The sequence below is a fragment of the Pongo abelii genome, chromosome 21 (assembly GCF_028885655.2).
Source record: "Pongo abelii isolate AG06213 chromosome 21, NHGRI_mPonAbe1-v2.0_pri, whole genome shotgun sequence".
Lineage (NCBI taxonomy): Eukaryota > Metazoa > Chordata > Mammalia > Primates > Hominidae > Pongo > Pongo abelii.
In genome coordinates, this window is record NC_072006.2 from 36,172,137 (window position 1) to 36,196,722 (window position 24,586).

At 49.4% G+C, this 24,586-nt stretch overlaps 1 protein-coding gene across 1 annotated transcript; it reads left to right on the forward strand.

The window, feature by feature from the left end:
- The first annotated feature begins 973 nt into the window (after window positions 1-973).
- Window positions 974-22,725, forward strand: CCM2L (CCM2 like scaffold protein). Its single transcript, XM_054542001.1, has 10 exons — window positions 974-1,003; window positions 5,442-5,609; window positions 8,346-8,429; window positions 8,525-8,708; window positions 9,429-9,889; window positions 13,154-13,289; window positions 16,393-16,456; window positions 19,536-19,665; window positions 20,238-20,376; window positions 21,537-22,725. The coding sequence occupies exons 1-10, from the start codon at window positions 974-976 to the stop codon at window positions 21,857-21,859; spliced, it is 1,719 nt and encodes a 572-aa protein (XP_054397976.1). The 3' UTR covers window positions 21,860-22,725.
- Window positions 22,726-24,586: the final 1,861 nt, after the last annotated feature.

Genomic DNA, 24,586 nt, shown 5'->3' on the forward strand with positions numbered 1-24,586 from the left:
AGATTCAAGCAATTCTCCTGCCTCAGCCTCCCGAGTAGCTGGGATTACAGGCATGTGCCACCACACCCAGCTGATTTTTGTATTTTGAGTAGAGATGAGGTTTCACCATGTTGGCCAGGCTGGTCTCGAACTCCTGACCTCAGGTGATTCGCCTGCCTCAGCCTCCCAAAGTGCTGGGATTACAGGTGTGAGCCACCACGCCCAGCCTTACTGAGTACTTAATATGTGCCAGAAGTTCTTCTAGGTGCATTTCATCTCCGCAAGGTCACTATGAGGTTAAACTAGTATTATGCTCATTTTAAAGATGGGAAAACTGAGGCACTGGTGGTTAAGGGACTTCCCAAAGTTCATAACCCTAGTAAGTGCCAAAGCCAGGATTCAAACTCAAGCAGCCTATCTTCAAAGCCCATGCATACTGCCTCCCTTAATAGTAATGATTAATTTTTTAAAATCACAACTTGCTTGGCTACAATACTTTCTATAAGGCACTTTCCACCCACTCTTTCATTTCTCACCACAGCAGCCTAGGGAGGGAGGCAGTGTTGACTCCCAACTTATAGAGGGGAGGGGGAAACAGGCTGTGAAAGGGGGAACTGACTTGCCTTGCCAAGGTCACACAACAAGGTCAGTGGCAGAAGTAGGGCTGGAACTTGGAATTTTCCAAACTAGGACTTCAAATGTGGAGGGCCCTTCCCCAGCCTTGGCCAATTCCCAAGCTCCCCCAATAACCTGCCTTCTGGCTAGAGGCCTTGAGCCTCCCTCCTCAGGTCAGCTCTGCCTGGGCTTCCACCCTTCAGCTGCAGGGTCCCAAGTCTGTGTCCTCCACACCCCCTGCCCTCCCCATCAGATGGGAGGGGCAGGAACTCCAGGGCTGGTGGAGTTTCCGACCAGGCAGGAAAAAGAACAAAGGAACTGGGTGGGGGGGTGGAAGGGATGGCCAGGAGGGTGGCAGGAGTAGAGGGGACATTTCACCATGGAATATGAAGTCAAGAAAGGGAAGAAGGTAGGTGGGAGGTTGGGAGGGACTCAGGGAGAGGAATGTCCCCAAAGCTGGGGAAGGGGGCAAACTGGGGCGGGGTGGGGGGTCGGTAGTGAGGGGCATAAGTGGAGCCTTTCTTCTCATTTGGAAGTAACTTCCTTCCCACTCTTGAGCAGCCAGACATTCAGGCTCTAAACTCCCTGTTTCTCCACTCTCAGTGGCCTCTGGCATCCCTAACACGGACAGACAGGGACCTTCCCAGGAAACCTGGCCAGACGGACTTAGTTTGGGAGATTCTCCACACCTGCTTCCCTGGTGTTCCCCGCAGCTCCCTCCTGCAGCCTCTCAGACAGAGGGACAGACAGACACCCAGCAGATCCATTCTCCTGCTCGTCACTGCCCTAGACAGAAGGACTCAGTCAGGGCAGTTCCGATAGGAGGTTGCCTACCCAGGCTTGAGTCTCCCACCTGCCCCCCTGCCCCTCCCACCTTTCTACAAGGGCCTATGTAAGGCGTCAGCCAGAAGCCATTCCCCCCACCCCCAGATCCTCACCCCTTCTGACTCTGAAGTTTTCTAGTATGTTTTTCTGGGTGTCTCACCTGGTTGTCTTTGGAGTTCAGGGAGCCGCTCTGATTTTAACTTCCATCTTACCCCCATTTCCACCCTCCGCTCTACCCCACCCCCACCAGAAACATGTGTCCGGGCTGTTCTAAAAGATGCCCACATGAATCACAGAGGGCTCAGAAGGGAGCCAAGACATACGTGCATGTTTTCTCTTAGTTTGTTCTTTTAACAGATATTTACTGAGCACCTATTATGCACCAGGCATTTCATTTCTTTTTTTAAAGCAATAAATAAATTAATGTAAAATTGCATAGAAGGGCCGGGTGCGGTGGCTCACACCTGTAATTCTAGCACTTTGGGAGGCCGAGGCAGATGGATCCCCTGAGGTCAGGGGTTCGAGACCAGCCAGGCCAACATGGCGAAACCCTGTCTCTACTACAAATACAAAAATTAACTGGGCGTGGTGGCACATGCCTGTAATCCCAGCTACTCAGGAGGCTGAGGCTTGAACCTAGGAGGCAGAGGTTGCAGTAAGCCGAGATCGTGCCACTGCACTCCAGCCTGGGTGACAGAGTGAGACTGTCTAAAATAAATAAATAAATAAAAATTTAAAAAAATCATAGGAGGTCCCGTACTCAGCGCTGGAGGAGTCTGATCAGTTTGAGTCGCGAGCTGACAGGTGGAAGGAAAGTGAGTAGGAAAGAGTGTTTGAGGCAGAGGAACAGCATGTGCAAAAGCCCCACAGTGGGAAGTAACATAGCAAGCCAGAGGGACTGAAGGAGGACTGTGTAGTGGGGACCCAGGGGACAAGAGTGAGGCAGATGGGGCTGGACAGGTGGGCAGAGCTGAGCCATTCAGGGCCACCAACAAAAATACTTACCCCTCCCCACCCCTAATACACACACATATGCAAGACAAAGTCCCAGCTCCATAGCTGGCATTCAAGATATGCTCATCTCATAACCTAGCCACAGCAGACTGACTGCACACAGCTTCTCCAGGCTCACCCTCATCCAGCCTTTGAGACATCCAGAATTTTGCACATGCTGTGCCCTCTGCTTGGCATGCTTTCTCCCTGATAGTTTCTTCTCATTCCTTAAAGTTGCTACATACCCCATCCTGGCTCCATGATATTGGTTCTAACATAAGCTGAGTACCCATAAGAATCACCTGAGGGCTGATTAAAACACAGATTACTGGGTTTTACCCCCAGTTTCTGGGCCAATAGGCCTGGGATGGGGTTCAAGAAATTGCATTTCTGGCCAGGCACAGTGACTCATGCCTGTAATCGCAACATTTTGGGAGGCTGAGGCAGGAGGATTGCATGAACCTAGGAGTTCAAGACCAGACTGGGCAACATAGTAAGACCCCATCTCTTTAAAAAATATATATTAGCTAGGTGTGGTGGTGGTGCATGCCTGTGGTCCCAGCTACTGTGAGGCAGAGGTGGGAGGATCGCTGAGCCAGAAAGAATTTGCAATTCTAATAACCCACAGGTTATGCTAATGGCTGTGGGGCCACACTTTGAGAACCACCGGTTTAGATCCTGGCTACTCAAAGCGTGGTGCACAGACCAGTAGTATCAGCACCAGATGGGAGCTTGGTAGAAATGCAGAGTCTCAGGCTCCAGCCCAACCCTACTGAATCAAAACTCCAGGGCAGATAAAGTTGGAAACTCTCTAGTCTAGGTCATTTATCACAAGCCCTGGAGGCAAGGATAGGGTCCAGGTCTCCACTGAATCCTTAGCACCCAGCAGAGTCCAGCCATACAGGTGTGAGTAAATGTTTACTGAATGAATGAGTAAATGAACAGATGTATTTGTGGACTTGTGTTCTGTTTACCTGAAAAGAATGTGAGCTCCTTGCGGGCAGGGAGGTTGTCTTACTCACATTTGCCTCATTACACAGTTAAGTAATCACACCACACATTCACTCAGTGGTTTTCAGCTGAGCTGCCTTTTGAAATTACCTAAGAAGGCTTAAAAAATCTTAATGGACCGAGCTCATTAACCCCAATGGCTCACACCTGTAATCCCAGCACTTTGGGAGGCCAAGGCAGGAGAATCATTTGAGTTCAGGAGTTCAAGACCAGCCTAGGCAACACAGTGAGACCTCATCTCTACTAAAAATTTAAAAAATTAGCAGGTCATGGTAGCACACACCTGTAGTCCCAACTACTTGGAAGGCTGAGGCAGAGGGATCGCTTGAACCTAAGAGATCAAGGCTGCAGTGAGCTATGATTGTGCCACTGCACTCCAACCTGGGCAACAGAGCAACACACTATCTCAAAAAAATTAAAAAATAAAAAATTTTATGCCTGGGTCTCAGTCCCAGAATTTCCTATTCATTTGGTTGGGAGTGTAACCTGGACATCTGAAGTTTTAGAAGCTCCCCCGGTAGTTTGTGTGTGTGTGTGAGGAGGGGGGGTTGTTTGTTTTGTTTCTTTGACAAGGTCTTACTCTGTCACCCAGGCTGGAGTACGGTGTTGCAATCGCAGCTCACAGCAGCCTCGACCTCCCAGGCTCAGGTGATCCTCCCACCTTGGCCTGCCAAGTAGCTGGGATTACAGGTGCATACCACCACATCCGGCTAATTTTTTTTTTTTTTTTTGGTATATTTTTTGTAGAGACAGTTTCACCATGTTGTCAAGGCTGGTCTCGAACTCCTGGGCTCCAGCTCTCCTCCCACCTCAGCCTCCCAAAGTGCTAGGATTACAGGCGTAAGCCACTGCGCCTGGCCTTCCCCAGGTAGTTCTAAAGGACAGCCAGGGCTGAGAGCGACTGCTCTAAATGCAGTCTCACACTTGAGCATGTATCAGAAGCACCTGGCGGGCTTGTTAAACCCTAATTGCTGGGCCCTACTCCCAGAGTCTCTAATTTAGTGGGTCTGGGATGGGGCCCAATAATCTGCATTTCTTTCAATTCCTAGGTGGTGCTGCTGGTCCAGGAATCTCATGTTGAGAAATGCTGTTCTAGATGGAACTCAAACTTTCTTTTGAGATTCAGATGGCTGGTCTGGGCTGAGCCCCAGAATTTGCACCTTTAACCTTGATCCAGGCCATTTTTATGCAGGTGCCTCTGGATTCTACTTAAATGTACTTATTAATAATTTATAACTTTTAGGAAAGCACAGAGAATAGCCTAAGAAATAGCTATGCACCCACCACCACTCCACCACATTGAATCCTAATCTATATTATATATATCTATGTATATGATTTTTATATATATGTGTGTGTATATATATATATATATTTTTTTTTTTTTTTTTTGAGACAGAGTCTTGTTCTGTTGCCCAGGCTGGAGTGCAGTGGCTCGATCTTGGCTCACTGCAACCTCTGCCTCTGCCTCCTGGGTTCAAGTGGTTCTCCTGCCTCAGCCTCCCGAGTAGCTGGGATTACAGGCTCCTGGCACAACGCCTGACTAATTTTTGTATTTTTAGTAGAGTCAGGGTTTCACCATGTTGGCCAGGCTAGTCTCCAACTCTTGACCTCAAGTGAACCACCTGCCTCAGCCTCCCAAAGTGCTGAGATTACAGGTGTGAGCCACCACGCCTGACCTTGAATCCTAACATTTTTCTGTATTTGCCCCAGCCTAGACTCATTCCTCAAACCTGTTTGGCAGGAGCTACACTGTCACCTGGGTGTTTAGAAAGAAGGTCGTTGGATCCAGAATGCCCAAGGTGAACTATTGGTTCCACCACTACTAGCTGGTGACTTTATCAGTTAGTTCCTCTCTAGGGTTTAGTTTCTCCATCTGTAAAATGGGACTTAGAGAGGTACCCCTTCTGCAGAATTTTGGTGAGAATTAAATTAGGTAATGTAAGTAAAAGTGAGCGTAGTAAGAGCTCAATAAAAGCAGCCACTGTTATCACTCTCATTCCTCCTCTCCTCCCCAGGGCTTTGTATCCCCCATCCGAAGGCTGGTGTTCCCCAAGGCCGGGCGCCGGGCAGCCTGTAGGAGCAGCGTGAGCCGCCGGCCCCTGCACTCGATGCCCCTTTATCCCCCTGACTACCTCATCGACCCCCAGATTCTGCTGTGTGACTACCTGGAGAAAGAGGTCAAGGTGCGTGCAGGATGAGAAGGGGTGGGAAAACCTGGGGGTGAGGAGACCTTCACTTCTCCTTGACACCAAGTTCTGATCAGCCCTATCTCACAAAGGGGAAGTTGTGGCTCATGGGAAAGAGGCCCGGGTTCATGTCAGCCTTGCCCCCACCTTCAGCAAGTGACCTCCATCTGCTGAACCTCCTCAGTGTTCCCATCTCAACATGAGGCTCAAAACCTACCCCCAGTGGAGAGTGGATGGGAGAGTGTTCTGTGCATGGAAAAGTCCTATCTTTTGTCAACTGACATAACAGAAAGGGAGACTCACTAAAAGAAAATGATGTTTACTCAGGAATAGGCATTGCAATGGGAATATGTGTGCCACAGTAAACTCTGCATATTCAGGAGGTAAATGAAGGCAAAGGTTTTTAAAGGAAAAGTGAGGAGGATTACATAATTGTTTTCAGATAATTATCCCTGGCTGCAAGGATCAATAACAAGGATGGCACCATTTCCAAGTTGGATGAGCAGTTGCTGTCCTTGCAGGAATATGTGTGTGTGTGTAAGATTGTGATGGCCTTTGTGCAAAGTTGTAGTTTTTACAGTCTTTTTGACAGTTCTTGTTATCAGGCGTTCATGCAAGAGAATCCTCCCTCCTATTTGTCAGGACTTTTTTTAACACAAGTGACTCCATTCTGATTGACAACTTTGACATTTCCCATGAGATTTTACTGCAGTGACCTTGCTGTTACTCGGACAGTGTCCAGATTAACAGCAAGGCACAAAGGACTTCCACCACTTAGGAGCTGTACTTTTTTTTTTCTTTGAGACAGAGTCTCATTCTGTCACCCAGGCTGGAGTGCAGTGGCACGATCTTGGCTCACTGTAACCTCTGCCTCCCGGGCTCAAACAATTCTCCTGCCTCAGCCTCCTTAATAGCTGGGACTACTGGCATGCACCACCACACGCGGCTAATTTTTTTGTATTTTTAATGGAGCTGGGGTTTCACTGTGTTGGTCAGGCTGGTCTCAAACCCCTGACCTCAGGTGATCCGCCCACCTTGGCCTCCCAAATTGCTGGGATTACAGGTGTGAGCCACCACACCTGGCATGAACACCATGAAGAGGCAATGATGGGTCTTCATTTAGCCTAAGAAGATTGATATGGGGGTAGGGTTGTCCGAACTGGCAAATAACAAGCCACCTAGTAAAATCTGAATTTCAGATAAGCAATGAATACTTTCTTAGCATAATTATGTCCCAAATATTGCAAGGGACTAAAAATACTAAACAACTTAAAAATTATTGTTGATCAATGGCGGGGCACGGTGGCTCATACCTGTAATCCCAGCACTTTAGGAGGCCGAGGCGGGTGAATCACGAGGTCAGGAGTTCAAGACCAGCCTGGCCATCTTTTAGTAGAGATGGTGAAACCCGTCTCTACTAAAAATACAAAAAATTAGCTGGGTGTGGTGGTGGGCGCCTGTAATCCCAGCTACTCGGGAGGCTGAGGCAGGAGAATCGCTTGAACCTGGGAGGCGGAGGCTGCGGTGAACCGAGCTCACACTGCTGCACTCCAGCCCGGGCGACAGTGCGAGATTCCAGTCCCCCCACCCCCCCAAAAAAATTGTCGTTTTCAAGTTTAAATTTAACTGGCATCCTATATTTTATCTGGCAACCCTATATGGAGGGAAAAACTAACAAATAAATCTGCTTAAAAATTGAGGACTGAAATTTGATAAAGAATAAAAAGAAGAGAAAAGGTTTGATTGGTGGATTCACCTAGAGGAATACAACTAAAAATAATTTTTTAAAGGTTGGCCAGGCATGGTGGCTCATGCCTGTAATCCCAGCACTTTGGGAGGCTGAGGCAGGCTGATTACTTGAGGTCAGGAGTTTGAGGGCAGCCTGGCCAACATGGTGAAACCCCGTCTCTACTAAAAATACAAAAATTAGCTGGACGTGGTGGCACGCGCCTGTAATCCCAGCTACTCAGGAGGCTGAGGCAGGAGAATCACTTGAACCCGGGAGGTAGAGCTTGCAGTGAGCTGATATCTTGCTATTGAACCCCAGCCTGAGTGACACTGAGACTCTGTCTCAAAAAAAAGTTAATTATTATATTGAATAACATTTAAGTGCTAACATTAGGATATAAGAGTAAAGGAAAAATTTGTTGATTTAGTGCATCATTTTTCCTGACAAAATGGTAATTTTGTAATTCGATCCAACATTCTTCCCTTTCCATTTGACTTCTGCAACAATACCATAAGGAAGGCAAGTGATTTGCAATTCCTTTGACAATGATGCTTGGGGTAGAGAGAGCCACTCAGGCCAGAGGAAATTTACAGGTGGTCAGTTCTTTCAAGCTATTATAATAACTTTTGCTTCCCTATGGAATCTTATAGCTAGATGGTTATGTGTTAAGGCAATATAAGCCAGCATTTGAGAGTGTGGGCTCTGGTATGTGGATCCCAGTTTGATCCTCTCTAGCTATCTAATCCTGGGCAAGTTGTTTAGTTAGCCACACCCTGCCTTGGTTTTTCTCATCCTTAAAGCAAGGGTGAATGAGTGAATATATATAGAGCGCTCAGAACTGTGCCTAGCTTCTATTAAGGGCTCAGTAAAAGTTATTATCAGGTTATATTAATTCACGTATTTCTATCTCAATCTATCCGCACTGCATCAATGAGAAGGCCAGGGTTCTTCAAAGTTTCAGGGTGACATCTCTGTGTCCTTCTCTCACCCCGATTTCCATCCAGTTCCTGGGCCACCTTACCTGGGTGACTTCCTCGCTGAACCCATCCAGTCGGGACGAGCTCCTGCAGCTGCTAGACACCGCCAGGGTGAGACTCTGGGGAGGGAGGAGGGCAGGATCTCGCCCCCTTCTCCCTCTTCTACCTGCGGACCTCGGGAACTCGAGATCTGCCCCTTCCTGCAGCAGCTGAAGGAGCTGCCGCTGAAGACCACGGCGGAGCAGGACAGCATCCTGAGCCTGTCTGCCCGCTGCCTGCTGCTCACCTGGCGCGACAATGAAGAGCTCATCCTGCGAATCCCTACGCACGAGATCGCCGCCGCCTCCTACCTGCAGGACGACGCGCTGCACCTGCTAGTGCTCAAGACCGGTGCGGCGGGAGGGGGAGGGGTGGGGGCGGGGCAGGGGCAGGAGGTGTGCGGGTAGAGAAGGAGAGGGACCTGCGGCGGGGGCGGAGGAAATGGAAAAAGTCTGACCATACTACCCTGAGACTAGGGGCAGGCCGAAGAGGCTCTGGGAAAGCAGATAGGGCCTGAGGTTGAGGATGAAGGTGGGTGGCCTGAGCCACTACACTGAGGCCAGGTGGTGGAGCACTGAGAGGGTGGAGAAGCCCAAGACCTAGGCCAGGGCTGGACCCGCAGTTACCACCCGGCTCTGAGGCTAGAGTGGACCCTTGGGCTGGGGGCGGGGCCTGAGTCCGGGGGCGGGGCTGAGGAGAGGCGGGAAGTCAGAATCCAAGGGGGCGGTCCCTGAAACCCGGGACTGGGTCCCCAGTTAAGGCTCCCTCTGGAGGGGACAGCCTGACCACCACCCTCTGTTCAGAGGGCAGGTCTGAGGCCAGGGGCGCAGGCGTCGTGGGGAGCGTGGAAGCCACCTGGCCACACCACTCAGAAGCCAAGGGTGGAGACTGAGGCCGGGGGCGGGCCCGAAAGTATGGAAGCGGAGTGGGCGGGGAACCGCCGCACTACTTTAAAGCCGGGGGGGAGGCGGCAGTGGAACCCCAGAGCCGCGAGGTCAGGTGGCCGGCTGGCCTCGGGAGGGGGTCTCGAGTCCCGATCCCCGCGGCTGACTGTCCCCCGGACTCTCCTAGGTCTGGGCGTGGACCCGGTGCCGGCCGGCATGGACGCCAGCCCAGGCGGCGCAGGACGCGACCCCGGCCCGCCAGGCGCGGCGCCCGAGAAGCGGCGGGTGGGCACCGCGGAGCGGCGCCACACCATCTGCAGCCTGGACTGGCGGATGGGGTGGGGTGGGGGCGCCGCGGAGGCCCGGGCCGGGGGAGGCGGGGGCGGCAGCCTGGAGCGCCAACGCGCCGGGGCGCGGGCGTCGGGCAGCTGGGAGCGACGGCAGACGTTCAGCGGCAGCTGGGAGCGGCGGCACGGAGGCGGCGGCGGCGGCGGCGCGGGGAAGCCTGGCGGTAGTTGGGAGCGGAGGCAGGCGGGCAGCGGCGGCGGCAGCTGGGAGCGGCGCCACCCCGGCCCCAACCCGCTCGACCCGCAGGACCCCAGTCCCGACGCCTACTGCAACCTGGTCATCCTGGCTGTAGCCAACAGGGTGAGCCCGAGGGCAGCCTGCGCCCAATGCCGGGCTTTGGGAACGCTGCTTCCCCCCGCCCACCTTGCCCCCGCCCCACCCACCAGGTTCCTAGGATCTGCCCCTGCCTTCTCCCTGCACCTGCCCCACCTAATGGCTCCTAAACTCCGGACCTGGACAGCTCCAGGGCATCTCCCCTTGACTCCCTCAATGGGATAAACTCTCAAAATGGCCAAAACAAACTAGATCTAACCTCCAGCCCGTTCCTTCTCCAACGTTGTCAGTGTTGGCCTCACCACAGTAACATTCACGAGGACACTAATCACCAGCGTGAATCGAGGGCCAGCTCATGCCAGACACAGGGCTGCATCAACTTATTTAATTCTCACAGCAACCTCTGGAGGCAAATATTACATCTACTGTATTCTCATTCTATAGAGAAGGAAACCGAGATCCATAGGTGAAGTAACATAGGCAAGGTCACACAGGAAGCACGTGGTGGTTTTAAGATTCAAATCCAGGAAGTTCAGAACCAGTACTCTTGGTAACTAAGATGGTCACCCAAGGCAGAAGTCTTCCTGCCATTCTTCCTTTCCCCTCCGTCTTCCCCTCTGCCTCCCCCATCCTCTTCATTCACCCTTGCTTTTATTCATCCGGCCATGTTTCTTGAGTGCCAGCTCTGGGCTAGGCAATGGGCTAGGTGCTATGGATACAGACGTGAAAAAGACATCTGGTGTCCACCCTTAGGGAGCTCACAGTCGAGCAGACACCTTCAAGTTCTGAGCATTCTAACCTTTTCCTCTGATCTTGGACCACCAGATCCCTCTATAAAAACAGTGGTGAACGAAACAGACATAGTTCCTGTCTAGATGGTGAGGCGGATAATAACCAGTAAACTCAGACACCACAGCTGTCTCTCTCCCCTTGAAACGCTTCCTCACTTGCCTTCCAGCTCTCCACCTTCTCCAGACTTTTCTCCTACCAAGCTGGTTCCTCCTCTTCTCCAGAAGTTGAAGTGCCCCAGACTTTGTCCTTGATATTCTTCCCTCCTCCATCTATCCTTCTTCTACCCATTTCTAGGTGATCTGCATCTGAAGATCTAACGACTGTTTCAAACCCAACACATCCAAAGCTGAGCTCCAACCTCCTCCCCCAAACCCGTCACTACCTGGGTTTCCCTGTCACAATTAATAGCAGCTGTGTCCTTACATTGGTCAGGCCAAAACCTTGCTGTGGGCCTTGGCTGGCTCTCGCTATCTCTGTCTTTCCCACACACACCCTATATCCACTCTGTCAATAAATCCTGTTGGCTCTTATTTTTAAAACATAACCAAGCCTGTAATCCCAGCACTTTGGGAGGCCGAGGCAGGTGGATCACCTGAGTTGAGGAGTTAAGACCAGCCTGGCCAACATGGTGAAACCTCGTCTCTACGAAAAATACAAAAATTAGCCAGGCATAGTGGTGGGTGCCTGTAATCTCAGCTACTTGGGAGGCTGAAGCACGAGAATCATTTGAACCCAGGAGGTAGAGGTTGCAGTGAGCCAAGACCATGCCACTGCACTCCAGCCTGAGCAACACAGCAAGACTCCGTCTCAAAACAAAACAAAACAAAAAAACATCAAAATCCATTTACTTCTCCCCACCCTCCCCCTGTACCCACCCAGGTCCATGCCCCATTTTCTCTCACCTGAATCATGTGGTCACCCTCTGACTAGTTCAGCCCTTGCTGACAGTCTCTTCCCCCACACAATCAGAGTGGTCCCATTAACATGAAAGTCACATCATGTCACTACTCCACATCTTCCGGTGGCTTCCCATTTCACTGCAAGTAAAAGCTAACATCCTTACAATTGCTTACAAGGCCATTTGTACTCCAGCCACCATGCCCACTTCCTCTGTGGCTGGAAATAGGATTCCAGACAAAGTCAACAGTCATCCCACTGGACTGTGAAGGCTTTGGGGTACTGAACCTGGCCCAGTGTTGGCCACATAACAGGACTAAGTTGGAATTTGTGGAGTGAGTAAATAAGTGTAATCCCACCACTTTGGGAGGCTGAGGCAGGCAGATCACTAGAGCCCAGAAGTTCCAGACCAGCCTGGGCAACATGGCAAAACCCGTCTCTACTAAAAATACAAAAAATTATCTGGGCGTGGCGGTGTGTGCCTGTCACACAGCTACTCAGGAGGCTGAGGTAGGAGGATCACCTGAGCTCAGGAGGTTGAGGCTGCAGTGAGCCATGATTGTGCCACTGGGCGACTGGAGTGTGACTCTATCTCAAAAAAAAAAGTTGCTTTCCAGGGTTGCCTGGTCCCAAGAAGGATATAGGAGTTAGAGTAAAAAACAACTTGGGTGCTGGTACTAATGCCATGAACCTGCTGTGTGAGCCTAGGCAAAGCACTTAACCACTCTAAGTCTCAGCATCTTTGATTATAAAACAAGGATCCTCTTTGTCTGTCCATTTTGTACGTTTATGGTAAGGATCACCTGGTTTAATTATTAGGACACACCTACTATCCCAAAATGCCTATCCTGAGTTACATTTTAATTTATTCTTTGGGCTTTTTTATTTTTATTTTTTGTATCCAACCATCCATTGTCTTGGGCCTTTTTAGAGACAAACACAGAGAAAAGGTTCATAAAGACAGTCTCTTCATCAATTACTGGTTTTCTGTGTGTCTTGCTTAAGGCATAAAGAGGTAAATTCAAGAGCTAAATTCCTATTCACATTTGCAGTCTCAAAAAAGTTTTACCCAAGAACTTAAATTCCTTCCTTCTATCAGAGACTGAATTTTATTTATCCTGCTTCCATTTTCACACTGAATGCTAGGAAGCTCATATCTAAATATGGCTTCCAGTATTAGTAACTATATTGAGCCTAAAATTTTGATACATTTAATCATCCCTTCTCCTACTAGGTATTAGGAGAACTGGATTCTAATCCTGACTAATCACTTCCCCTCACTGGGCCTCAGATTCCGTAACTATACATTAAACTAAGTTAGGACTTATCTTAGAAGGGCATCAGGAAGGCTGATGAATCCTCCACAAATCTGGGGTACATTTTTCGTGGCACAAGAGTTAGAGTTGTCACTGAATTCTATAAAGGGGTTCTAAGATCCAGAGAGTAGCCATAGAATTTTGATGGAAAAAGTCTTGAAAGCCAATTTAAAGGGCTCTATAGGTGTGTATCTTTGTGCGCATTTTCACACTGTGTTTTAGGAAGCAGGGTAACATCTTGGTCATTGGTGAGGACCTGAGCTCTCTCTCCTCCTCCCTGGGCCAGGACGCTGCAGAGGAGTCCTGCGCACTCATCTGTCAGGTCTTCCAGATCATCTACGGGGACCAGAGTATTGAGTGTGTGGACCGGGCTGGCTACCACTACACATCCACACCTGAACGGCCATGGCTCTGCAGCCGCAGTGAGTACCAGAACTCCTGGCCTCCCCTCCTGTGAAACATCCCAAAAAGGCCAGGGGAGGGAAGATGTCCCAGGACTTGGGGCTGATGAAGGTATTTAGGGTTCCTGATCTCTGCCATAATTACAGTGTACCCCACAATTGTAGGTGAAATGTCAATTTTCTTTTTCTTTTTCTGTTTCTTTTTTTTTTTTTTTTTTTTTTTTTTTTTTGAGACAGAGTCTCCCTCTGTTGCCCAGGCTGGAGTACAGTGACGCCATCTCGGCTCACTGCAACCTCCACCTCCTGGGTTCAAGCAATTCTCTGCCTCAGCCTCCCGAGTAGCTGGGATTACAGGCATGTGCCACCACGCCCAGCTATTTTTTTTTTTTTTTTTTGTATTTTTATTAGAGACAGAGTTTCACCATCTTGACCAGGCTGGTCTTGAACTCCTGACCTCATGATCCACCCGCCTCAGCCTCCCAAAGTGCTGAGATTACAGGCGTGAGCCACTGCACCCAGCCATCAGTTTTCATGATGATCTCAAACTTAGCTTCTTCAAAGATGTTTAGATTGTCAAATTCAGAACAAGCCCCCTAGAGCTGAACTCTTCTCTCTCCCTTTTGTTTTTGTGTCCCTGTATTGCAGCAACCTAAGCACATGTATTGTCTGCTTACTGAGCCATTTGTCCCACTAGGACCCTAACGCAAAACCAAGATTTCCAGATGGGTCCTTGGATGCACTCAAGGACTAGAAGGAGAATGAGACTAATGGAGACATTTGTTGAGCACCAGTTGTGTGCCAAGCACCGTACCAATGTGCCATGTCCTCATAGCAACCTTGCCTGTCCTCTTTGTCACTGTATCCCCTGTGCCTAGCACGAGACTGGGTACATCAGATACTCACGAAGTATTTTTTCTGAATGGATGAAAGAACTCTCTGAGGCCTTAGGATTCCCATTTTTTTGTTTGGTTGGTTGGTTTTTGTTGTTGTTGTTTGTTTGTTTGAGACGGAGTCTCACTCTGTCGCCTGAGCTGGAGTGCAGTGGCGCGATCTCGGCTCACTGCAACCTCTGCCTCCCGGTTCAAGCGATTCTCCTGCATCAGCCTCCTGAGTAGCTGGGACTACAGGCGTGTTCCACTACGCCCAGCTAATTTTTGTATTTTTAGTAGAGACGGGGTTTCACCATGTTAGTTGGCTAGTGTGGTCTGGATCTCTTGACCTCGTGATCTGCCTGCCTCAGCCTCCCAAAGTGCTGGGATTACAGGTGTGAGCCACCATGCCCGGCCAGGATTCCAGTTTTACAGATGAGGACATTAAGGCTCAGATTAGTCAATAAATTACTCAAGGTCACACAGCTGGTAAGTGGCAGAGTCAGGATTCAAACCCAGGTCTGTCTGATTCTGAAGCTTCTATCAGCAACAACCTTACTCCCTATGCTGTCCTCAGGCCAATGGGTGAATTCCCCCAGCCATTGTCTCCCGCAGCGTGGTACCAGCAACAGAGTCCTCATTCTTTTCTTCCAAAGACCCTCGCATCTGTGGGAGCTGTGCTTGTTGGGAAGCTGGGTTAATTCAACTCTCACAAGGATGATAGGCAAATAAATGAGATAATTCAACAAATATTTCAACAAATTCATTCATTTAGCAAATATTTATTGAGCACCTAGTAGGTCAGATCCAGTGCTAATCAGTAGGTTATTCTGGTGAGCAAAACCAGAGGTGGCCTTGTCTTCATGAAGTTTACTTAGTGGAGGCAGGCTGACAGTGATTAAATAAGTACACAAATAAATACACAACCACAGGTTGGGCACGGTGGCTCACACCTGTAATCCCAGCACTTTGGGAGGCCAAGGCAGGTGGATCACGTGAGGTCAGGAGTTCGAAACTAGCCTGGCCAACATGGTGAAAACCCATCTCTACTAAAAATACAAAAATTAGCTGGGCGTGGTAGCAGGCACCTGTAATCCCAGCTACTTGGGAGGCTGAGGCAGGAGAATTGATCCAACCTGGGAGGTGGAGGTTGTAGTGAGCAGAGATCGCACCACTGCACTCCAGCCTGGGCGACAAGAGCGAAACTCTGTCTCAAAATAAATAAATAAATAACCACAGACTGTGCTGGGAGAATGTATAATGGGGAACTGGCCCCACCTGGAGGGTAAGGAAGCGACACTGATCAGAGATCAGAAAGGGTAGGGCTAATAACCAGCTAAATGAGACAACAGGACTTGGAAGAGCGCAGGCTCTCCGTACTTGGTGTTTCTTTGCTCTGAAGGTTTTCAGATCCTTCCCCTTCACAAATTTCTTTCTCTCTTTCTTCTTCTTTCTTTCTTTTCTCTTTCTTTCTTTTTCTTTTCTTTTCCTTCCCCTTCCCCTTTTTCTTTCTTTCTTTTTCTTTTTCTTTCCTTTCTTTTTTCCTTTCCTCTTTCCTCTCTTTCTTTCTTTTTCCTTTCCTTTCCTCTTTTTCTTTTCTTTCTTTTTTCCTTTCCTTTCCTCTTTCCTCTCTTTCTTTCTTTTTTCCTTTCCTTTCCTCTTTTTCTTTTCTTTTCTTCTTTTTTTTTTTTTCAGGGTCTGGCTCTGTCACCCAGCCTGGACTGTAGTGGTGCAATCACGGCTGTCTGCAGCCTCGACCTCCCAGGCCCAAGCAGTCCTCCTATGTCAGCCTCTCAAGTAGCCAGGACCACAGGCATGCACCACCACACCCAGCTAATTTTTTTGTTGTTGTAGAAATAGGGTCGCTCTATGTTGTCCAGGCTGGTCTTGAACTCCTGGGCTCAAGCAGTCCTCCTGCCTTGGCCTCCCAAAGTGCTGGGATTACAGGCATGAGCCACAATTTTTTTTTCTTTTTTTTTGTCTTGCCTGAAACACACAGTTTACAAAATATTCCCTCACATGTTTCCTCATCTGCTGTTCCCAAGGCCCCCATGAGGTAGGCAGGGGGTGGTATTGTCCCCATGTCAGGGAAGTTGAGGATCAGGAGAGGGGAGGGGAGTTCCCCAGGGTCTGCCGTGTGTTGGTGTTGGGCAGGACTAGACTTCAGGCTGAGACTGAGGGTGGGGCCTCAGGGAGCAGGGGATGCTGATCCCTGCTTTGCTGCCTCTGACAGTCCCTCTGTCTGCTGGTCCCAGGTGAGAGCTGCCACACAGATGGGACGTATGCCTATGACGCTGACTTCAGCTGCTGCAGCTCCTTGTGAGTACAGCCCCTGTCAGGGACTCCACCCTCCTCCCCTACCCCTGCACAAACAGGGTGACTAGAGAGGGTAGGAGAAGGTGAACCAACCTTGATGTGTGCTGAGACACTGGGCACTAAGAGGGGGAGGTAAACTGAGCTCCCTGACTCTGGAAACTCACAGGATCCAGACCCTTGAGAGACCCAGGAGACACCAGAACTCAGATGTGGGTCCACATAGGCCTGTGGTTCTCTCCCAGTCATCCAGGCACAGTGGTCTGCAGAAACCAACATCATAGCTACATGCCAAAAAAATTATTTTGGCTTAATTTTGGTTCCATGTAATAGAAAACCCCCAAAAAGAGTATCTTAAACAAGACAGAACTTTTTTTTCTTATCTTTGACATAAAATAGAGCAGCAATTCAACATTTCATGGTTGTTAGGAGTTCAGGCTTCTCTTTTCCTTCCCTACCCTCTTCAGGACTTGCAGACATCCTCAAGGTCACCTCATGGACCGAGATGGTGGTTGTACATCCAGCCATCACAGTAGCATGCTAAGGGGCCTCTTTAAAGAGTTTTGCCAGATTCCCACCTGATGACTTCTGCTTATATCTCAAAGGCCAGAACTTGGTCACATAGCCATCACTAGCTGCAAGCAAAGCTGGAAAATTTAGGATTCAAAAAATATATTTCAGGCTAGATGCAGTGGCTCATACCTGTAATCCCAACAGTTTGGGAGGCTGAGGCAGGTGGATCGCTTGAGCCCGGGAGTTCCAAACCATCCTGGGCAACATGGCGAAACCCCATCTCCACCAAAAATACAAAAATTAGCCAGGTATGGTGGCGCACACCTGTGGTCCCAGCTACTTGGGAGGCTGAGGCAGGAGAATGGCTTGAACCCAGGAGGCAGAGCTTACAGTGAGCTGAGATTGTGCCACTGCACTCCAGCCTGGGCGACAGAGCGAGACTCCATCTCAAAAAAAAAAAAAAAAAAAATTCAGGCCAGTCACGGTGGTTCACGCCTGTAACCCCAACACTTTGGGAGGGCAAGGCAGGAGGATCACTTGAGCCCACAAGTTTGAGACCAGTCTGGGCAACATAGGGAGACCCTGTCTCTATTTAAATAAATAAATAAATAAATAAATAAATAAATAAATAAAATTTTAAACAGTTCAGTTGGGAACATCACCCAGGGTTCTGTTTAGGGTGACCAGCCGTCCCAGGTTGCTCAGGAATGAGGGGTTCCCCAGGATATGGGATTTTCAGTGCTAAAACCAGGAAAGTCCTGGGTTACTGGTTGATCACCTAGTCATGTTACTAAGGGCTTCGGTTTGGCATGTAGCAGTCTCTGCCAGTGATATATGCCTTACTGTTTTTTTCCTTTTTAGTGGCAATAGATTTGCCTTCCTCATACTGTATGCCCTTAGGCTAGTCTTTAAACAACCAGATATCTACTGAAGAGACAAAATAGTGATAATAGCATTTGAACATTGAGCTTGCTATGTACTAAGTGCTGTTCTATAAAGCACTTTATTTTTTCATCAACATAGTAACATTACAGCAGCTACTGTTTATTGCTTATAGCCCATAATTCTAAGTGTCCTACAAATATTAACTCCTCTAATTCTCATGATGACACTAATTATTATTATCCCATTTTACAGATGGAAAAATTGAGAAACAGAGAAATTAAGTTTAGTTTTCCCAAGGTCAAGCACCTAGTAAGTTTTAGGTCTGGGATTTGAACAGAAGAAGACTGGCTCCAGAATCCAGTCCTTTAACCACAAAGCTACACTGCTTCTTTGTAGGTAATAATGGAGGATGGTTCTGGAACAATTTAGAGACAAGGAGGCAGGAGTCCAAGGTTGAGTTTTTATTAAGCAATATTTCTTGAGTACCTTCTATGTGCCAGGCACTGTGCTGTGTGCTGGGGATACAGATGGACACAAGACAGAGGGCAAAACCTGGGCCTGGCACGTAGTAGGGGTTCAACAAATGAAGAAAACCAAAGTCCCTGCTCTTGTCAAGTTTACAATCTAGCATGGGAGGCAATGAAATCACAATTTAACAGTAACAATCATTAATGGTAATAAGTACTAAAGGGAGGCTCAGGGTGCTATAAGAGAGGCTGAGGGGGACCACAACTCAGCTGGAGAGTCAGGAGGGCCTCTCAGAGGTGATGGCACATGAACTGAGGCCTGGAGGATGAAAGGGGAAAGAGTGTTCCAGGTAGAGGGAACAGCAAATGTAAGAATCCTGAACTAACCAGGCGTGGTGGCTCATGCCTGTAATCCCAGCATTTTGGGAGGCTGAGGTGGGCAGATTGCTTGAGGTGAGGCATTCGAGAGCAGCCTGGACAACATGGTGAAACCCTGTCTCTACTAAAAATACAAAAATTGGCTGGGTGGCACATGCTTGTAGTCCCAGCTACTCAGGAAGCTGAGGCATGAAAATTGCTTGAACCCGGGAGGCGGAGGCTGCAGTGAGCCAAGATCGCACCACTGCACTCCAGCCTCAGTGACAGAGCAAGAATCTGTCTCAAAAAAAAAAAAAAAATTCTGAACAGGATAGAGCTTAGTGGGTTTGAGGAGCAGCAGGTGGCCACTGTGGCTGTGGCAAATGGTGTGAGGGAGAGAGTGGTCAGAGAGGATGCTTGGGGGCACCTGGAAAGGCCATGCATGTCACAGGTAGGCCATGGACTGAGGGAGCACGTTCGACAGAGGTTCTAACCCAACCTAGGGGAATTAGGGAACACTCTCCTGAGGAGATGACATTTAAGATCACAGGATGAGTAAGAGTTAGCTGAGCAAAAGGGAGGGGAAAGGAGGCAATCCAGGCAGAGGGAACAACAGGTGCAAACATCCAGAGGTAAGGAGATAGTAGAGGAAGAAGGAGAAGGGGGGTGGGGGGCGCAAAGCACAAAGAGCAAAGGCAAGGGCAAGCACAGTGAGAGATGAGACTTGAGAGGTGCCAGGGGCCAGGGTGTGCAAAGCCTTGGAGGCCAGCATGCAGTCTAGGATGAGGCCTCCTACCTTCAGCCTGCCTGAGGGCGAGGAGCTGGAGGGAGGCGAGTGAAGGCCCTTCTTCCCGTGCCTGCAGCAATGGCTCCCAGGACACCTTTGAAGCATGTTACAGCGGCACGTCCACACCTTCTTTCCACGGCTCCCACTGCAGCGGCAGCGACCACAGCGGTCTGGGCTTGGAGCAGTTACAGGATTACATGGTCACGGTGAGCTGGGGCCGGTGGTGGGAATGGCACAAGCAAAAGCCTGGAGGCTGGAGTAAACATTTTGGGAATTGCACATTGCTTTGGACATAACCTAAGCAGAAGACATCAGAGGTCAGAACAGAAGATGAGGTTAGGAGAGTAAACTGAGGCCAGCTTGTGAAAGGCCTTAACTAATGTCAGCTGGCATTGAGTGCCTGCTGTATACCAGGCATCATTCTAAGCACCTTTCATGCATTATTTCTTTTAATCTTTTCGACAACCCCAAGAAGAAAATGCCACCATTATCTTCACTTTGCAGATGAGAAAAGCAAGCATCATGGAGGTTGTCACCTACCCAAGATCACAGAGCTGATCCAGTGAAGGGGTCAAGATTTGCACTCAGGCAGCTTGAGTCCACATCCTATTCTTAAATGCAGCCTAAGGGATCTAGATGTCCTCTTGAGTAGCCCATGGGAAGGTTTTCAGAGGAGAGCTGGGCCAAACATGCCCTTAGGGAAGGCTCTGGGCCTTTCAGGCAGGGGTTGGGTGGCACAACTTCATGGGATTGATCTCGAATGGTGTCCCCCACATAGTTGCGGAGTAAGCTGGGGCCCCTCGAGATCCAGCAGTTTGCTTTGCTGCTGCGGGAGTACCGGCTGGGGCTGCCCATCCAGGACTATTGCACAGGCCTGCTGAAGCTCTACGGAGACCGGCGCAAGTTCCTCCTCCTTGGTGAGCCCCCCGCTGTACCCCCAGAGGTCAGCTAGGGCCCCTGCTTGGTCCATGCCATCCCAGTTAGGCACCAGGCTGCAAATGTTTTCTCCTTATCTTTCAGCCTCTGATGAAACCCAGATCATGAGATTCGCAGGGCAGATGAGGAGCCCAAGGTGCAGAGTAGGGAAAGGACTTGTCAGAGGTGGGAGACACTGTTGATAAGAAGAACTAAGCAGTGGTGTGGCCATTTCATCCTCACAGCAAAGCTGGGAGAGGGACTGATTCTTCCCATCTTACCCCACGCAGAAGCTGAGGCTCAGAAAGGCTAAGGAACATGTCCAAGGTCACACAGCTAGTAAGGAGGGCTAATAATAACAGGAGGAATAATACAAATAAGCTGACATGTGCTTGGCAGTTACCCTGTGCCAAGCATCATCTCATTGAATGATGCTTCCCAGTTCTGAGAAGTAGATGCTATTATTGGTCCCCATTTTGCAGGTGAGGAAACTGAGACTCAGAGTTACAAAGTAAAGGACTGAGGTCACATAGCTAGTAAGTAGGAATGGAAATAAAACAAACTGTTTACAGGGCGCTCAGTATGTGCTGAGTACCTTGTTATTTAATCCTCACGTCCCTACCCAGAGAACAGGTGCAATTATCTCAGTTTTACAGGTGAGGAAAATGAGGTTCAACATAATTAATCAATGGGAATATAATGATGGTACTAATAATAACAACAAAAATAGGCCTGGCGAGGTGGCTCACACCTGTAATCCCAGCACTTTGGGAAGCTGGCGGATCACCTGAGGTCAGGAGTTCAAGACCAGCCTGGCCAATGTGAAACCCTGTCTCTACTAAAAATACAAAAATTAGCAGGGCGTGGTGGTGTGTGCCTGTAATCCCAGCTACTTGGGAGGCTGAGGCATGAGAATCGCTTGAACCCGGGAGGCGGAGGCTATAATAATAAAAGTACAGTAATCTAGTATGTAGTGAGCATTCACTGTGTGCTGAGCGCTGTGTCGTTATTCGCTGGCTCAGAGAGTTAAGGACCTTGGGCAAAGCCACACAGCCAGTGAGTGACAGCAGGGATTTGCACCCAGATCTGCAGAGAGGACGCTTCCCCTGTGGGAGGGAAAGGGGACCTGCCCTGGGGACTCACCACGCCCCTCGGCTCGCAGGGATGCGGCCCTTCATCCCGGACCAGGACATCGGCTACTTCGAGGGCTTCCTGGAGGGCGTGGGCATCCGCGAGGGCGGCATCCTCACTGACAGCTTCGGCCGCATCAAGCGCAGCATGAGCTCCACGTCGGCCTCCGCAGTGCGCAGCTACGATGGCGCGGCGCAGCGGCCCGAGGCACAGGCCTTCCACCGGCTGCTGGCTGACATCACGCACGACATCGAGGCGCTGGCCCCCGATGACGACGATGATGACGACGACGACGAGGATGAGCCCCGGGGCTCCAGGGGCGGGAGCGATGCCGCCGAAGACAACTACCTGTAGCCACCGCCCCTGCGGACGGCGTGGCCCCGCAGCCCACCTCTGAGTCTCAGCTTTGCTTCGGGGACCTATCCCCAGGGCCCCCCCATCACACCTGGCGGGGCCGGGGGCGTCTTCACTCCAGGGTCTCGCTCCCTGCCCTTGGGGCCCGGGGCCATGCAGTACCGAGAGTGTCCTGCAGGGGGAAAGCGAAGCCGGGCCCTAAAGTCCGGGGCAGTCACCCGGGGCTCCCGGGCCGCTCTGGCGGGCTCGGGCTGGGCAGCGATCCTGCTTTGTCCCGGAAGCCCAGAAGGATCAGTCCCAGAACACACCCTCCTCGCCGGGACGCCGCAGCTTTCTAGAGGCTGAGGAAGGCATGAAGAGTGGGCTCCACCTGCTGGCAGACTGAGAAAAGAATTTCCAGAGCTCGGTCCTATTTTACAGATTGAGAAGCTATGGTTCAAGAAGAGGGGAAGGGGCTTGAGGGAATGTCCTGATTCTCCTTATATGACCTCAAACTGACCATACTAAATAGTGTAGAAGGTCTTTTTAAGGCCCTAAATGTCAGGGTCTCCCGTTCCCTGATGCCTGACTTGTACAGTCAGTGTGGAGTAGACGGTTTCCTCCACCCAGGGTTGACTCAGGGGGATGATCTGGGTCCCATTCTGGCCTTAAGACCCCAAACAAGGGTTTGTTCAGCTCCAGGATCTGGAGCCTCTATCTGGTTAGTGTCATAACCTCTGTGTGCCTCCCGTTTCCCCATCTGTCCAGTGAGCTTAGCCCCCATCCACCTAACAGGGTGGCCATAGGGATTACTGAGGGTTAAGACCTTAGAACTGGGTCTAGCACACGATAAGTGCTCAATAAATGTTGTTCCTTTCCACATCAAACACTTTCTGACTCAGTTTACCTTTCTTGCCTGGTAATAAGCAAAAGATGCCTGGGTGCATCCTACCCCAAATGAGGTGGTGGTGAGCTATTCAGAAGACCCTCAGGGGAGCTCACTGTTTGGGAAGAAGAAACAGTACTTGTCCCCTTGCAGCCTTGTTACAGCCTAGCTCTGTGCTCAAGTCCCAAACAAGAAGTAGCCAAGACTCCACAGGCAGCCATCTGGGAGTCTGGGATAGTCAAAGAAATGGGAAGGAAAGGTTGGAGAGGTAGAGAAGTCAGGATAAGGACAGCATTCAGCACAGCCTGAGTAAAGGCTGGAAAGCTAAAAGGGATGAGGCCTGAGAGGAGGCCAGAGACTCACATAGGAGAGCCAAAATGTGTTTGTAAAACCCTGCAAAGGCTTCCATGGCCAGACACATTGTGCACACCATAAAATAGGTACTGTTAGCAATTTTCAAAAAATATTATTAGGGCTCCAGGTCCAAAGAGTTCCATCATTCATACTTGGTTTGTGGTAAATGATCATCCCTTCATCACTGGTCCATGTAGGACCCTTCTGATGTTTTATTTTACCCTCTCCCGATCCACATGTTCCCCACACTCCTTTTCCCTCTTTACTATGAGCACCTAACCCTATGTGCTGATATATGTCCCTGGACCTAAACTACACAGTGCTTTGTGTGTGTGTTTGTATAAATGATATTATATAAGGATTTCACTCTATTCATTCTCTTACTCTGTAATGTTTTTCTAATTTAAAAAAAGTTAAGAAAATTTTTAGAGACAGGTTTTTGCTCTGTCGCCCAGGCTGGACTGCAATGGTGCAGTGACAGCTCACTGCAAGAACTCCTGGGCTTAAGTGATCCTCCCGCCTCGCCCTCCCAAAGTGCTGGGATTAAAGACGTGAACCACCAAGCCCAGCCACCCTATAATGTTTTAAATACCTACCTATGTAGCTGTTGAAAAATCTTGCTGTTGCATCCAACTGCTGCAAAATATTTCAAGTTGAGCATCTGCTGTTTTCTTTATCCATCTCCCCAGAGATGAACACCCAGGTTGCTTCCAACTCCCTCTTACCACAGACAACACTGTGATGAACATTTTTGTACATGAAACTTATGGGCCTATGTGAGCATTTGTTTGGGCTCTAAACCCAAGAGTGGAATTACTAGATCACAGGGCAGGTTTTAAATTTCATTAACTTCTTCCAGAATGGCTTTCATCAATGGTGAGTGAAGGATGCTGTTTCCCCACATCTTCATCAGGTTTTTCATCATCTGATTTTGTAACTTTGCCTTCAGTGTGGGTGTAAGGTGGCAAGTTGTTTTAATTTGCATTTCTCTGTTAATCCTGAAATTTATAACTTCCTCCTATACTTGTCAGCCATTTGAGCTTTCCTTTCGGTGACTTCCTTGTTCATATCTTTTGTTCATTTCCTACTGGGCTTCTTGTCTTTTTCTCATTGATTTGCAAGAGTAGTTTATAAATTTTAGATATTAATCCCTTTTGGATGTTGACGTTCCAGGTATATTCACCTAATATATTTGCCTTCTGTCGAGTTTATCTGTGACAGTACTCAAACTTCAGCAGGCATCAGAATCTCCTGGAAGGCTTGCTAAAACACAGATGTCTGAGCCCCACTCCTAGAGATTCTCCATAAGAGAAGGGGAAGGGCCTGAAATTTTGCTTTTTCTTTTTTGGGGGGACAGAGTCTTGCTCTGTCACCCAGGCTGGTGTGCAGTGATGCAATCTCAGCTCACTGCAACCTCTGTGCCTCAGCCTCCTGAGTAGCTGGGATTACAGGCATACGCCACCATGCCTGTCTAATTTTTGTGTTTTTAGTAGAGGTTGGGTTTCACC